Here is a 15,915-nt window from a genome sequence, read left to right on the forward strand (position 1 = left end):
CCCCCCCCATTTTCCAGTAGCTTGGTAGCCACACCCGCAAACTGCCTCCAGCACCTTGTAATCCCACCAACGGCCAACATCCAGAGACTGTAAGACCAAGCTCCCAAAAGCCTTGTTTTCCCTCTTGGAGAACCTGACAAGGTACCAAGAGTCTATTGCCCTCACGGGAGAGCCTTGGAAGCTCCCCATGGTATCTTCATATCCCAAATACAGTAAAGGATATATGCATACCTCTCAGCCTGGAAAGCTACTGAGAATATCCAGCCCGCACGGCAGAGCCTGGCAAGCTACCTGTGTCGTATTCGATATGCCAAAAACAGTAAACAGATAAATAAAACAGGTTTCATTCCCCTGTCCCTAATCGTGAGAGACAAGTAAGGAGAGGCTGCTGAAATCTCAGGGCTGAGCATAATAGAGACGTTACTGGTGCCCGTTTGAGTAAATCGATGAACAATGGGATGACTGATACAGTGATGGGTAATAATGGGCAGTTCCATCTGTGATACACAGATGCAACGGAAAAGACAGGAAAAGGAGCCCTTACACTCTAGACAGCTGAGTGTGGGGGTGAGCAGGTAGATGAGAAAGGACATGACCTTGGGGGTGTTTGGGAGGCTCTTAGAGCAAGATCTAGTCAGAATGTTCATGCATTCTAGGAATTCAAAATCCTCATTCTATTCCTGCACTTAGTGCCTCAACAATATTTGGAACTACCGATTTTGGTCACTACAGGGAAGAAAACCTAACTAAAAGGTGAAAATAAAAGGAAAACACTTGTTGGGGGGTGCTCAGGGCTTGCTTTTTGCATTCAGGGATCATTCCTGGCAGGCCCGGGGTACCGTATGTGGCAGAGCTGGGGATCAAATCCAGGTCAACTCTGTGCAAGGCAAGTGTCCTAACCACTGTACTATGGCTTCACTCCCCACCTTCCCCCCACCTCTCAATTTTTTTTAAACTTTCATCAAAGGAGGGGAACCTTATGGAGGCATCCTGAGTTAGGGGGGCTATCTCTAAAAGCCATCCACACTGGTGAGGGGATGAGATGGGGGAGCCTTTCCAGTTTCTGGCATAGCTGCAAATTCTGTGCCAGGCAAATATAACCAACTAAAGGGGTTTGGGATGGGGAGTAAGGCGAAGTCAGATGGGAAGTCAACTCAAGGGGCAAGAATGGCAACCATCCACTGTTCTTTCATAACCCCTTTTGGTTTTGGTGTCAGGTACCTTCTGTTTGTACCAGTTGATTCAACTTGAATATTTCCACCAGTGCAGTGTTGATTCTGCCCTTCCTTTCACAGCACCCACCATCTTCTTAGAACCGCTCTATGAAGCCTAAACCTGTTGATTCCTGTAACAGGGCCATAGGTAGTACAGCAGGTAGGGCATTTGTCTCAGCTGACTCAGGTTCCATCCAGGGCACCACTTAAGGTACCCTGAGCCTGGCCAGAGTGATCCCTGGCTGTGACCCCCACCCCTCCCCCGTCTTCACATTAAAGTGGACTAGGTCTTTGTTGTAATTTGGGCCATTGTGGATTCTGTCCCTTGATTTACAGAAAGCTTAACTTTCCCTTTTTTGAAGGTTCTGCTCCTGGTAGGGGCTCAAGGGGACCTTATACTATCTCTAAGGCCCCTAGTTTTTCCTTCCTAACTCAAATTTTGAAATTTGAGTAACTTAAAATGTGGCTCATTTCCAGATTGAAAATGTTTAAATTTCCTAGTTACAGAAATACAGCCCAGAGACAAGCTGAATAGGTGAAAAAGCTTATATTCTAGTGTTTGCTAAATTCAGACTTTTTGCTCACATATTTACTTATTATCCCTTAACATTAACATTTAACCAGTTGAGACCTAACTTTGGTATTTTTACTCATTTAAATAAATGAAAAAAATGCCCTGTGGTATTAAAAATCAATGTTTTAATCTGGGGGGGGGGGGAAAGCCTGTAGTGACACACATTGGAAATACTTTGTAATCAGTGTATTAAGGAGACATTCATACATTTTAAGAATTGCTTAAATTCTGATCTCCAGATTTAAGCTTGTGAACATGACTTAAACATACAATTAAAGCTACTCATCATAATCTGCTATACTACCAACATTACAATTACTTTGGAGCACAGTTAAATGGTTTATAGTAAGCCTGTAACATATCTTAAAAATACCTTTCTATCTCATACATGCAAATACTTCGCCATGTAAAGGTCTTGTCACTCTTAAGTAAATCCTGCACCAGAAGTCACTAATGAGGCTTATCATGGTCTAGAGGGAAGAATGTGTAACCAGGTTGGCATTATATATATATATATATATATATTAAAGGTGTGTGGGGGGAAGATGGCACAGCACAAGGGAATGCAGTTCTACAAGTGCAAGCCCTTAAGAAGCAGATGATAAAACCCTTCTTCAGAAAGCTATCTGTTCTGACACTGATATCACAGGCTCAATTATATAATCATGCCATCAAGTTAACAGCTGAGGCAGAGAATGAATGCAGAGGCATAACAAGAATCCCACTTAACACAGTAGCTATACAAACCAACACCTCTCTACAAATTAAGTTCTTTGTCTGATTGCCAGTTAAATACAGAATTTTAAGTTTCATAGCGTAAACATGTAAGGGTCATACAGTGAAGTCAATACACATACCCAACTTTTCAATCTAAGCTATTCCCATGTACACAGCTACAATCAATTACAAGGTATGGTTGAACATAGGGGCAATTTTCCTTTAAAGTAATTTTTACAAGTATTAAACTTCATCTTGCATACTGAAGTCATACATAAGGGCAAAGTCAGAGCTTTCATATTTGAGTTTATTCTTCATTTAACTTTTAAAACACTACTATAGTTGAATATTAAAACAAAACAATTGCAAGTAGTGAGTATTATTACTGATAGTCCTTCACTCATTCACTACTGCACATGGAATGCCAGCAGTGTGACTCACTGGCCCACTAAGAGGTCTGACACTGAACACCCCCCCTGGGGTGGTGCTCATCATCCTCATAAGCTTCTCCATTGTAATGGCGCCGTCTTTCCTGATTTGGATCAAAGTCCACCAGTTCTACCTGGTCCATCTCATCAGTCTCTTCTACTTCCTTCCTCTCAGGAAGAAGTTTTTCCAGCAAGGAGAGTTTATCAGGAGACAGAAAGCCATTCTCAGGAAAGTTTACCTATGGAAATAAATTTCTACTGTAAGTTCAACTGATTTCTCTCATTAGATCTTTAGACAAATCACCATCAACTCACTCACCTCCCAAGTAACACACACTACTGACTTACCAAGGCCAGGTTTGAAAGTCTTCTAGAAAGTGAGCTGGGGATGGAGCTCAGTGGTGGTACATCTGCCCTGCACAGCTTGCGCCCCTGAGTGAGCCCCAGCACAGCAAAATCTAAAGTTTATCTAGTGATCTGAGCTAGTTTAATGCATACAACATGATTAGGTCTTTACAATTTTTATTCTAGTCAGCAGTTTATGAAAACCCAAATAAAATTTACTCCAAGTTTTTGCTATTTTCTGGGTTAACCCAGGTCAGTTTAAGATTGAAGGAAATATTTATACTATCTTATTAAGCCAAACACTGGTATTCTGTAAAAGCTGCACAGTAGTTACTTTGTGTTTGTCTTGTTTGTGAGTCATGCCTGTAGGTGCTTGGGTAGAGCTGGGGTAGAAAGAGCATCAGCAGCACCGAAGGGTAACCTCTTCCTGATAATTTTAATTGTCCGTGCTGAAATCTAAGATCCCACTCAATCACTAATTAATCTGCCACAAACCCCCCACCTTCCTTCAATCATTATTTTATTTTTGGTTTTTGGGTCACACCCAGCAATGCACAGGGGTTACTCCTGGCTCTTCACTCAGGAATTACCCCTGGCGGTGCACAGGGGACCATATGGGATGCTGGGATTAGAACCCGGGTCGGCCGTGTGCAAGGCAAACGCCCTACCCGCTGTGCTATCTCTCCAGCCCCACCTTCAATCATTATTTTAATATCCACCCCAAGAGGGGTGTGGAGAACACCAAAACTGTTCCACTACATAGTACCTCCCCCATTTGGGGACCCTGCAGGGGGCAGCATACCCAGAGTGCAATGAACAAGCCCCACCCTAGGAAAAGCAGCTCTGTGATCAAGGATCTCTGGGCAAGGTATCTCCCTGCCAACCTTGGGTAACTAGGAAGGAAGCAAAACACCAACTTGACAAAAGAATGTTCTAGATTTGTAACTTCCCAGAGAACACAAATGTTGAAAATGGAATTTCTATAGTTCTATATAAAGCCATTCAGAAAATCCTTGAATAATTTTAACTTACCTTAAACTCAATGATGAGGCGACCCTTTTCATATGGTCTACGGTAAATTGGCATTCCTTCATTCAGCACACACTTGATATCACCATGCTTCACAATCTGACCTGCAACATGAAAATCAAATTCTTTCTCAGATACAGTGAGTTTTGAAGCAGGAAAATAAAGGGGAGGTATTTCTAACTTATCAATGAATAGTTTATGCGATACCTTTCCACTTATGGATCTTTCTAGAGGCTTCCAAATGAGCCAAGACCATACATTTTTAGCTCAGCACACAGAGAAGGATTATGAACTGAGTGAAAGAGGTTATCAGGCAACTGAAAGAAAATATCAGAATAGAAAAAAGGCAGTGCAACTAGTTAGTTATCATACCTGGATGAGAAGTGATTACTATAGTTCGGTTGTCAAGAGTAGATATTGGCTTCTGGAAGCCACACAATGCTTCAACCAACTGTATGTCCATACACATGAACAGGTCTTCTCCTCGCCTGCAACAATGTAAATACGGCAATCTTTATATCTTTCAAACCAGGAAGGCTGACCACAGCAGGCAACTCTGCTTCCTCACAGCAAAGCTCATCTTCTAAAGACACCCTTCTAGAACACCAGCTGCGATGGGTCTGTTTCTCAGACAAGGTTTCAGTCTGTCCACACACACTAGGTAGCCTCTATCACTGACCATCTCAGAATGACTTCACTACAGGTAAACTTTAAATCTAGGTTCTCATATAACATCAAAGCAGCCAGTCCCGGAAGACACCACATCCCCAGAGATCTCTCCGGGCACCTCAGACAGAGCAGGTGTGCTCCCCCCGCCCGCTCCAGATGAAGTCCTGGCGACCATAGGCTGCCAGAACAAGGCCTGGGTATGCGGGTCCCAGGACTAAGACTCCAGGCCACAAGGGCACATAGGAGTGGGCTGTCCCTTCCTGGCTCCCTGCCCACTGGGCAGCCTGGCCGTCACGCCCACTCTCCTCCAAGGTGCCATCTTAGCATACCAATACCTGGTCCAAGGACTCCCAATTGAATCCCAAAATGGATTAGTGCCTTACAGAGAAATCTCTGGACCCCTACCTTTACAATCTCAGAGTTCCAGAAGCGCACGACCACTCATCATATTCAAAAAATTATCTAGCATCTGCCCTGACAGGCAGACTTGAATGGCAGTGGGAAATTTGAGCAAACTATAATGCCCAAAAGCAGCGAGAGTGTATAGGGGAAATTGCCTGCCATAAGGCAGTGTGAGGACTAGGATGGGGGGGAGGAAGGGAACAGGGAGATACTGAGGAAATTGGTAGTAAAAAATGTGCACTTGTGGAAGGATGGGTGTGCAATCATTTTACGGCTGAAGCTCAAACAGGAAAGCTTTGTAACTGTATCTCAAGGTGATTAAAAAGGGAAAAAAAAAAAAAGATCCCGGAGGGTGAAAAGTTAAGTAAACATACATTCAGTGTAAGGTGACTAGATCTAAACTGCCTCACAATCTCACAATTATTTTATTAGGCTTATAAAATTGTTAACATGATCTTTCATTTTTGGCTACTCCCAGCAGTGCTCAGGACTTTAAGACTCCAGCTTGCACTCAAGGTTCACCCCTGGCTGGGACTGGGGACCATATGGGATGCTGGAGAATCAAACCAGCCATGTGCAAGGCAAATGCCCTATCCACTTTACTTTCACTCCAGCCCACAAAATTTTTTATGATCGTAAGCAGTTCCTTTCCCCACCCCCCTTTCATGCTTAGACTTTCCTTCCTAATCCATACTGATAATTATCTATGTTGGAGACATAGCGCAAAGGTAGAACAAAGGTCTTCAATGGATAGCAAGGTCCTCGGGGTTTTATCCCCAGTAGCTGTCAACAAAACCAAATCCCCCAAGTAATCTTTAATTACACAGAACACACACCCAAAGACAGGACTGGGGGGGAGGGGAAGAGAAGGGAGTCTCAATGGGCTGAGCATATTGCATCCATCTTGAGCACGGTATCCGCCCCGAAAGGAGAGCATTTCATTTCCCATTATCCGTAAACCTTTACTTCTGATTGATGCAAACCCAAGTCCGTGAAGATTTGACACTCCCTACCGAGAATGTTAGATGACAGTACAGCAGGTAGGGCACTTGCCTTGCACGGAGAGCCCACCTGGTTCAATCGAGACCCCCTACGGGATCGAGCCCCACCAGGAATACCTTGAGCACTGTAGAGTGTGGTCCAAACATAAACCAAAACTATTTAGCACCGTTACCATCAACTTGTGTGCTTCATTTTAAGTTCATTATAAATACACTATTCCACAGGCCTAAATTTATATGCTCCTTTAGTTTCTTGTAGTTCGTCTTCTATGAAAATTTTAATTTAGTTAATAAACAACCCAACCTGTCAGAAACACGTGACATTCCCAGCAGTGATCCATATGTAATGCTGGGGATATAACTGTGGCTGATCACCTGCAGAGTAGATGACTTACCCTGTGTTTATTTCTCTGACCCCTAAGCTGAAGATATTTAAGCATTAACAGTTTAACAATCTTCTATAAAAGACTCTACATACAGCCTGTTTTGCGCCTACTACTCTAGACTATTTCCAGGAAATGTTTTAAGTGTAATGAGAAGCTCATTAAAAAAAAAAAGAAAACTTGCACACCAACAGCTTCAATAGTTGATGAAACTTTTTTACCTAGTGAAAACAGCATGGTCCTTCTGATCTAAAACAATGATAATGTCTCCTGGCTCCAGTCCTGGTTCTTGGTCTCCTTCACCGTGGAATGTTATCTTCTGGCCATCTTTCATACCTAAAAACAAATAGCTAATTTTATACTCAATCTCCACCTAAATTAGATATGCGTGTTTTTAAAAGGTCCACATTTTCTCAGAGATGCTGAAGACAGAAGATGATGAAGATCACAAAACACCCACAGAATCAATGGAGGGGGTAGAGATGGGGGCTTAGGGCCTCACCCAGCAGTGCTCAGCAATCACTTCTCACAGGGGTTGGGGGATCATATGGGACACCAGGGACAGAACCCAGGCTGGCAAGCACATGCTCTTCTATCCCCTGTACTATCATCCTATCCCCTGCAAAACTTTCCCCCTTTTGGGTCACACCCAGTAGGTGCTCAGGACATACTACCAGCTCTGCACTCAGGGCTCACTCCTAGCTAGCTCAACTTGGCACCACATAGTCTTGAGCACTTTCACCCCCAAAAAACACTACAGAGTAAACTGTTTTCCAATAGGGCAAGGGCAACATAGTTTACAATTCTCTCCCTCCCCTTCCATCTCTGCCCCAGATCCTATTTTAGTTCATCACAAATAAAGGAGCTTTTAAAATTTTTCCTACGCCAGGGACCTCAGTGCATGGCGTGGTTACCGTGGCACATTCAGAGCACCAGGTCTGGGTCTAAGTGCATGATCTTGCACTTCAGGCAATGTTTTGGCCACAGAACAACCTTCATGTAGACAACATCCTTTAAATATAACTCATAGGTTTACAGAACAGTGCCATATCACTATCTTCTGCAACAGTACTATGAAATACTATAACAGTACTATTTCATCTTTACTATGAAGAACAGATCCAGCAATTATTTCATTAATAGTATATTTGATGTTGGAAAAAAGATAATTTCTTGCATGCAGCCTTACCAAGTTTAATCTCTGGCATCCCATATAGTCCCCTGACCCCACAAGAAATGATTCCTGAGTGCAGAGGCACAAGAAAGCCCTGAATTGCTGGGTGTGGGGGGGCCCCCTACAAATTTTTTTTAAAAAGAAAAATATGTGTGGCACCAGAGAGAGAAAAAAAATCCAGCAATTTAGGCAGTTGCCTTGTATGCACTGTAAAACTGCCGTGTGGCCCAAACCAAAAATACATAAAAAGTCTTGGCCGACATATAAATCTTAATTTAAAAACAAAACTATTTCTGGACAATCTAGAGCCAATTGTGTCTGGACTGATAAAGAGAAACCATGGCTATACATAGGTATGTCCCCAGAAAGGAACTACATATACTTTAGAACAGTTTCTAAAATGCTCTCAATAATCACAAAAAAATGAAAGTGGCTGGGTCAGAAAAATAGCATAGTACGAAGCTTGCCTTGCATGCAGCTCAACCCAGTTTGGTCCCTGGCACCTTGTGGTCCCCCAGAAATTGTAGGAGCAACCCCCCAAGAAGAGCTGGGTACAGCTTCTAAGCACTGTTGCAGTGTGCCTCAATGCCCCCACCACCTCCTAAATTTTATTAGCAAAATGAAAAGTCAAGTTTTAATGAAGGAAAAAAAAAGTAACTAACTGAAACCAAAGAGGAGCATCCCATATGGTCCCCTGAGCACCGCCAGTGCATGAGCCAGGAGAAACCCCTGAGCATCGCTGGGTGTGGCCCAAGAAGCAAAAACAAGCAAACAAAAGAAAACAAAACAATAAAAACACAAACCAAAAACCATTAATCTAAGTTCTTAGAGCTGGACAGAGGGTGAAAGGGCTGGAGCCCCAGTTTCAACCCCCAACTTCCCATGCTGCCCCAATGCTCTGTAATGTCCCTACCTACCAAAATTAGGGCATGCAGTCTTGTTTTTACAAGTCAACTAAGAAAAAAGCACATTCACAAAAACATTCAGCGACACTGCCATTTTTTCACTTAAGACCCATACCTCCCCACAATCCTTAGATGTATACATATTCCTAATGCACTAATTTGAATCTAAGGAAATTATGAGTATTTGCCGAAGTTAACGTCAGCAAAGGAAAATCAATGACTTAATCTGAGAAGCTTAAAACTCCTTAAAAAACAAACAAAACAGGCTCCAGTATATTTAAATGAAGTCCATAGCATATTCCCTACAAACGTGCAAAACAAAATCTGCATAGAAACCCAGTTTACTATCTCTTGGTCACACGGCCAGAGATTTTTTACAAAGACTAAGATGCTTTCCTAGCTGTGACCATCACAGTCCTGCTTCAAAACCTGGCACATTATGGTCCTCCAAACCCCACTAGGAGTAAGCTCTGAGCACGGGAGTATGTTCCCTAATCTCCCACCTCCCAAACAACACCTTTCACATATACCTTATAAAGTACAATTTTTTTTTTGCTTTTTGGGTCACACCTGGCGATGCACAGGGGTTACTCCTGGCTCTGCACTCACGAACCACCTCTGGTGGTGATCAGGGGACCATATCGGATGCTGGGAATCGAATCCGGGTCGGCCTCGTGCAAGGCAAACGCCCTACCCGCTGTGCTATCTCTCCAGCCCCTAAAGTACAACTCTTAAACATTATACTTATTAGTATTATTTGTCATAGCATTCAAGAATTGAGAGTAAAGTGATCAGAACTTACCTTTGTCAATGTGAACTTCCAGAATCTTCTTCTCTCGGACTATCTTTCTCCCATTGCAGCTTTTACATCTGTCCTTAGGACTGATCCGTTCCCCATGGCCCTGGCATTCCATGCACACAGACTGAATTTGCTGGACCATTCCAGGCCCAATCTGATGAATTCGTATTTGCATTCCAGTCCCTCGGCAATTGGGACAGCACTCTACTGCTCCTTTCTTACCTCCTCGGCCTAAACCATTGAAGAGGTGAACATGAGACGGAGTGAATTTTAACATCAATCCTCTCACTAGTATTCTAAGAATCTGAGGATGAGGCCCTAAATAATCTATAAACTTTTTTATTCTGACAAAATGCACCTGCAGTCTTAACTGTTACATCTTTTATGAACTATCTTCCAAAGCAGACCTCAGACCAAGTACTTCCCAAAGCAGAATTCATTAGTTGATCTGTTTGGCAAGAATATCTGAAAGCAGTTGTTTCAACATTTTTATTCCTGCAGCCTGGCACTAAAAACCCAACTGTTATTTATGCACACATGCATGCACACAAAGCTCTTGGCATTCGCAGCCATTAATTTCATCCCTAGATAAATAGCCAAGTGTCCACCAATAAGAGGAAACTAATAAATCATACTGCATAGATTATCAAGCCATTAGAATGTTTCTGAAGTTTTAAGAATACCGATAGTATTCATCTTCAATTATTTATTGAGAGCTACTGAGAAAAAAAAGAATTAGATCGGCTCCAAATGCACAGAAAGTGCTGGTAAGCCGCTATTTCTGCAGGTGGTAGATTCATTGTTGCCTTCACAGTTGTACAACCTAAGATTTGTTATATGTTAAGGTCATCTATCTAGTTCCCTTTTGTTGTATTAAAAGCTGATTAAGACCATAAATACCTTCACATTTGTCACAGATCACATTCTTCTGCAGGGCTAGCTTTCTTGTTGCACCATTATATAAATCTTCTAAGGTTACAGAGAGTTGATGCACAACATTTTTACCTGAAACGAAACATTTGCATGAAAAAAACTTAGATACTACACCTTATGTGCGTTCAATGCACTATTCTGGAAAAGTGTACATGTCATTGAGCACATATCATAAACGCACAGAACACTGGACTATACTATCACAAGTCTCTAGCTGATGAAATTTCAGCTGAGTAAACCTGAGGAGCTCTACATCCTTGCCTAAGGATGCACACTTACATGGTATCTGATAAATCATGGCTAATCAGGGCAAGGGAGACGGCTGAAAGGATTGGAGCACTGCATACGTGGGAGCTCTAGTCCAATCCCCAGAATTAAATGGTCCCCTAAGTACCACTGGGAATTAACCCCAGAACTTTTGCTTTGTCCCCAAAGCCAAAAGTGCATTATCGGTCTGAAAGTGTTACTGTGGGGCCAGAGCTAGTACAGCGGTAGGGTGCTTTCCTTGCAAGCAGCCAATCATATATATGGTCTGATCCCCAGCACCACTCATGGTTCTGAGGGTGGTAGGATTAATGCTTAAGAAGAGGGCAGGAATAAGCACTGAACACTGTCGTGTGGACTAAAAACCAAAACCAAAACCAAGTTACTGTTTAAAAAAAAAAAAAAGTCAAATTTCACAATAAATTAGCTCCATTTCTGCCCAAATATACTTGACTCTCTTGCTTAGTCTTGAGCAACACTTCATGCGGCAGTTCTTCAGTACACTATTACTTCATGCTAAAGGTCTCCAGCACACTAAGTTCTAATAAAAATTACGATCAGCCAGGGAAGCTGGTATGTATTGTCTCCCACAAAGTTTTTATTCGAATCCCTGCTTTTTCCTGAAATGGAACAGACTTTTACAGATGGGTCAGCACTGAAGACTAGCCTTCCACATCCTGTCCCTCACCACAGTGCTGTCAGACACAATTTTCTCATTGGTTTTACACCGTGCAGTTCACCAGTGGCCTCGAGTCAAGTGTGGCAAACCGAGGCACATTAACATGGCTGTCAGAAATTTTTTTGTTTTGGGGTGTTCAGGGCTTACTCCTGGCCCTGCACTCGGGGATCAACCCTGGCAGGGTTGGGGGACCAGATGGGATACTGGGGGTTGAACCCAGGATGGCCATGTGCAAGAAAGTGTCCACTGCTGTACTTTCTAGCAATGAAAGATTTTCACTTCGATTTTGAATTAATCTAAATTTAAAGTAGTGAGTGACTACACAGGAGTACCCTATCTTTTCTAAGACTGGGAAATGAAAAGGTTTTGACTATATACTGAAGCTACAGTCACCCACTAATGCTTAAGCTCTAGCTAGAGGTTTTCCCACAAGAACTTCTCTATCACAAAACTTCACTGCCTCATGCCTAAGTGAAAGCAGTTCTCAACCTTTCATTGCAGACACTATTTTAAGAAGACAATGATTTAATCACATAATTTTGGGGTAACACCCGACTATGCTCAGGGCTTATTCCAGGCTCTGTGCTCAGGGGGTCATACTGGGTGCCAGGGATTGAGCCCCTATCACTATACTATCTCTCCAGCTACCCCAATCATTTACTTTTATAAAACAAAAGTAAAAAAATCCCTGCTTTTCTGTGGGATACAGTATTCTGGCCATGCAACTGATTCTGATCACAAATGCTTCACGGTACACTTCTTAAAAAGTAAGGGAGGGGATACCGTTCAAAGAATGTCTCATGTGTGGGAGAGGTTCAGGTGTGATCTTTGGGCACCACCATGGGGTTCCAGCACTGTAGCAGGGCAACCACCCTGTCCGAAATCTTTTCCGTACTAGTAAATTATAACCTTTCCAGGGATGTCTCTACTATAGGACCTTGGTATTTTTAGTTTTTTGAACATTCATTCTTAGTTGAAAAGCAATAAACACCCAGGGGCATGGGATGCAAAACTGTATCTGTGAAAGTTTTGAGAATTATGTCCCTATACTTAGTCCTTTTAGTTAATAAGTGATAAGCTATGGAAAAATACGACAAAACAGATACATGAGTATATTAGAAAACACCCGTCAGCACTGATTGGTTAAGCTATTTTTAGTCACAACAGATCTCACTAAAAAAAGAAACCTGGGACACAACAAATTATACTGGGTAAGGCACTTTCAATCCATGCAGTTGACTGCGGTTGGATCCCCAGCACCACCTAAGGTCCCCCAGCCCTGCCCCACCTGATGTGATTCTTGAGTGCAGAGCCAGGAGTAAGCCCTGAGCATGACGGATGTGTCCCCAGAACCAAAATAATTATGTACACAAGTTAAGAAACCCACCGAAGTGGCAGTTCATTTTTAATACCACATCCAACATCTAAATAAGCACTCAAAAACAGGTGTTCAAGAATTTGCCACAACTAGGTTATTTTAATTTGCAGCCCATGGAATTGCTTATTCTTACCTCTCCTTTCTCTCTGCATCCTTCCTCCTCCTCCAAAAAACATATCAAAGATGTCCATAGGGGAGCCGAACCCGCCACCTGCTCCACCTTCTTTAATTGCCTGTTCTCCTCCTTTGTCATATAAATCCCTTTTCTTTGCATCAGAGAGCACTTCATAAGCTTGAGAAATCTGTTTAAACTGTGTAAGAGAAGCGGAATAAACTTCACTTAAAAAAAAGTGCTTGCATAGCACATGATCTGTGTGTATGGGTCCCTGGGTTTGACACCAGCCATCGTAAGAAAGAAAACCCAAAGCCCACAAGCATCACAAAGCCTCGCCACAATACTAGACGCGACTCAATTTTAGGGTGTTAACGGAAGCACTGCACACTTGGCCAAAAACTCAATCATGTTTAGGAGTGCTGTGTACACCACTTGCCTTCTCTCCTTCATTTGGATTCTTATCTGGGTGGTACTTCAAGGCCAGTTTCCGGTAAGCCTTTTTCAATTCTTCCTGGGTGGCATTGGGTTTGACCCCCAAAACATCATAGTAAGTGGTTTCTTTCACCATTTTCTACAGCCTGGAATAAGAACAAATTTTAACTTACATTCAACGGGCAACTTTAGCAAGATCAGATTGGGTGGGGCTGGAGCAACAGTAATGCCGGGAGGGCCAACCTGGGTTCTCCTCAGCATCCCGTATTGTCCACAGAGCAACGCCAGGACTAATTCCCAGGAGTAATCGTGAGCATTGCTGGGTGTGACCCCCCACCCCCAGATCAAACTGGTTGGTTAGGAGCTGGAGCTACTACATACTGGGCAGAGCACTTACTTGCCTTGCACGTGCTTAAGCACCAGGTTTGATCCAGGCACCCCATATGGAGCCCGACCAGAAATGATCCCTGCGTCAGGAGGTAAGCCCTGAGCACTGCTGGGTGTGGCCCAAGAGCAAACCAACCAAAAAAACATGTATCAGATCAATTTAGGGCTACAAACTCTTTTCCAGGCCTAATCTAGTTAAGGGTTCACTGCCCTTCCTCAATTCCACAGGGCAGAGGTAAAAGGGAACAAACTCCTTTTGCTAATTCGTCCGCAAGCGCGGAACGCAAAAAGAAAAAACAAAAAACAAAAAAACCGATCAGACGCTTGCGCCTTCAAGCTGCCGGCTGTCCCCACCTGTGCCCCCACTTGCAGGAGGCCCTCAGCTGCAGCAGGACCAGTCTAGCCTTTTTCATCCCTGGGCAGCTGACTACACAAGCCGTTGAGCAAAACAAAACCAAACCCTTAAAAAAAAAATTTTTTTAAAAGCCGGCACCCATCTGTTTCCAGCGCAGCACCCATTGCTCAAGCTCTCATCTTTACCTTGGGTATAATCCGATTTAAAAAAAAAAAAAAGCAACAGCATGCGCACGCTTCCCAGAGCAGAGCAGGCACAGCGCGGTGGGGGTGGGGGGCCGGGGAGGGGGCGCGGGCGTGGCCGGTGGAACGGGCTCGGGGCATCAACGCCGGAAAGCGCGCTCGCTCGCCCCGCCAGGGCCGCCGCACTGGGTACGTTAGGAGGTGCGCCCCCCCTCCTCCCCGCACCCCTGCACTTGACGCCGACCGTTAAAAGCTCTTCCTCCCTCCTCCTCCCTCCCTCTCTCTCTCTCCCTCCCACCCGGGATCCGAGCGGGTGGGAGCAGCCCAGCCCTCAACAAAGAGAGGGAGGAGAGGCTGCAAAGAGGGAGCCGGAGGGAAGGCGAGCGCCGCAGCCAGCGCCCGCCCGGTTCCCCCCTCCCCCGCAGCCCCCGGCCCAGACCCCACGCGTGCGCGCGCGAGTGTGCGCGTGCGCGCGCGCGCGCGGGGCCGCCCCAGCAGGCGCGGATGGAGGGAGCACCGCGGGCGGGGGGGGGTTGCAGCACCTCCGGGGGGGTGTCTTCCCTCCTGCACAAGCCCCCCCGCGGAGAAGGACCGCACGCAGCGTGGGGCAGGGGATCCTGCAACCGACGGCCACGCACCCGCCGCCCACGCGCGGCCGGCCAACCGCCTCCCGCCGCCCCCCCCCCACCCCGGGCCGCGCGCAGGGCAGGGGAGTGCAGGGCGCCCCCCGCTCCTACCCACCCCTCCGGGGGTCCCGGACTCACCGGAGAGCGGGGCCGAGGCCGGTGTTGGCGAGCGAGCGGGGTGGAAGTGTGGAGGGGGGGGTTTCGGAGCGGCGTTGGCTGTGCGCGCAGCTCGGGCAGCCGCGGCTCCTCCTCCGCCTCTTTCCCCAGCGGGCGTTCTGGAAAGTTCCGCCCGGCGCGCCGCAGCCGTCGTCTTTTGTAGCCGAGCTCGGGGCGCGTCACCCGCCGGAAGTCCCGCCCCGGCGACCGCTGCCCCCGCCCCGCGGTTGCCGTGGCAACGGCGCGGGGGCGCGCGCGGGCTGGGCGGGGCCGCGCGCAAGGTCGGCTGGGGGCCGGGGAGCGGGGGAGGGGGAGGGATGCGGCCCGCGGGGCAGGGTTTCCTGGGGCGCCTGGTGGAAACTCGCCGGCGTCACCGGCTCCCGCGGGGCGCCCCGGACCCGGGTGGGGCTGGCTCCCGACGACCCTTGCGGGGGATGGGGGGGGAATCTGTCTGTCTCGCTGCACCGCCTCGGGGGAGGCCTTGGGAGGGAGGGGCCCGGGCCCCGGGGCGGGCGGGTGCTGAGTGCAGAACCGGAACTTCTCTGGGAACAAAGCCCGCCGGCGCCGCTCTCTCGGCTTCCCCCCTCCTCTCCCAGCCCGCTGGGTTCTCGGCTCCCCCGAGGTTCGGGGACGAAATGCTGAGCAAGATGATGCACTGGGCTCCGCCACAACCCTCTCGCGGGGAGGCCTTGGGTCTCGTGCGCAACCCCTGGCTCAGCGTTGGGCCAGCTGCAAAGCTGGAAGAGTTCTTTGTGCCACGCCAGCCCT

General features: G+C 46.1%; 1 protein-coding gene across 1 annotated transcript; it reads right to left on the reverse strand.

The window, feature by feature from the left end:
- Window positions 1-1,893: 1,893 nt before the first annotated feature.
- DNAJA1 (DnaJ heat shock protein family (Hsp40) member A1) lies at window positions 1,894-15,309 on the reverse strand. Its single transcript, XM_055123938.1, has 9 exons — window positions 15,130-15,309; window positions 13,446-13,587; window positions 13,028-13,205; window positions 10,541-10,645; window positions 9,644-9,871; window positions 6,984-7,098; window positions 4,680-4,795; window positions 4,311-4,411; window positions 1,894-3,172 (listed from the first exon to the last, which is right to left on the reverse strand). The coding sequence occupies exons 2-9, from the start codon at window positions 13,575-13,577 to the stop codon at window positions 2,954-2,956; spliced, it is 1,194 nt and encodes a 397-aa protein (XP_054979913.1). The 5' UTR covers window positions 13,578-13,587; window positions 15,130-15,309; the 3' UTR covers window positions 1,894-2,953.
- Window positions 15,310-15,915: the final 606 nt, after the last annotated feature.

This window comes from Sorex araneus, chromosome 1 (genome assembly GCF_027595985.1).
Source record: "Sorex araneus isolate mSorAra2 chromosome 1, mSorAra2.pri, whole genome shotgun sequence".
NCBI lineage: Eukaryota > Metazoa > Chordata > Mammalia > Eulipotyphla > Soricidae > Sorex > Sorex araneus.

Excerpts from the sequence above, each read along its gene's own strand:
- DNAJA1 (XM_055123938.1), bottom strand. The coding sequence starts at position 13,577 with ATGGTGAAAGAAACCACTTACTATGATGTTTTGGGGGTCAAACCCAAT. Across the intron at positions 13,206-13,445 it reads ATCCAAATGAAGGAGAGAAG|TTTAAACAGATTTCTCAAGC; the intron begins GCAAGTGGTGTA and ends TCTCTTACACAG. Across the intron at positions 4,412-4,679 it reads AGTAATCACTTCTCATCCAG|GTCAGATTGTGAAGCATGGT; the intron begins GTATGATAACTA and ends TTCATGTTGCAG.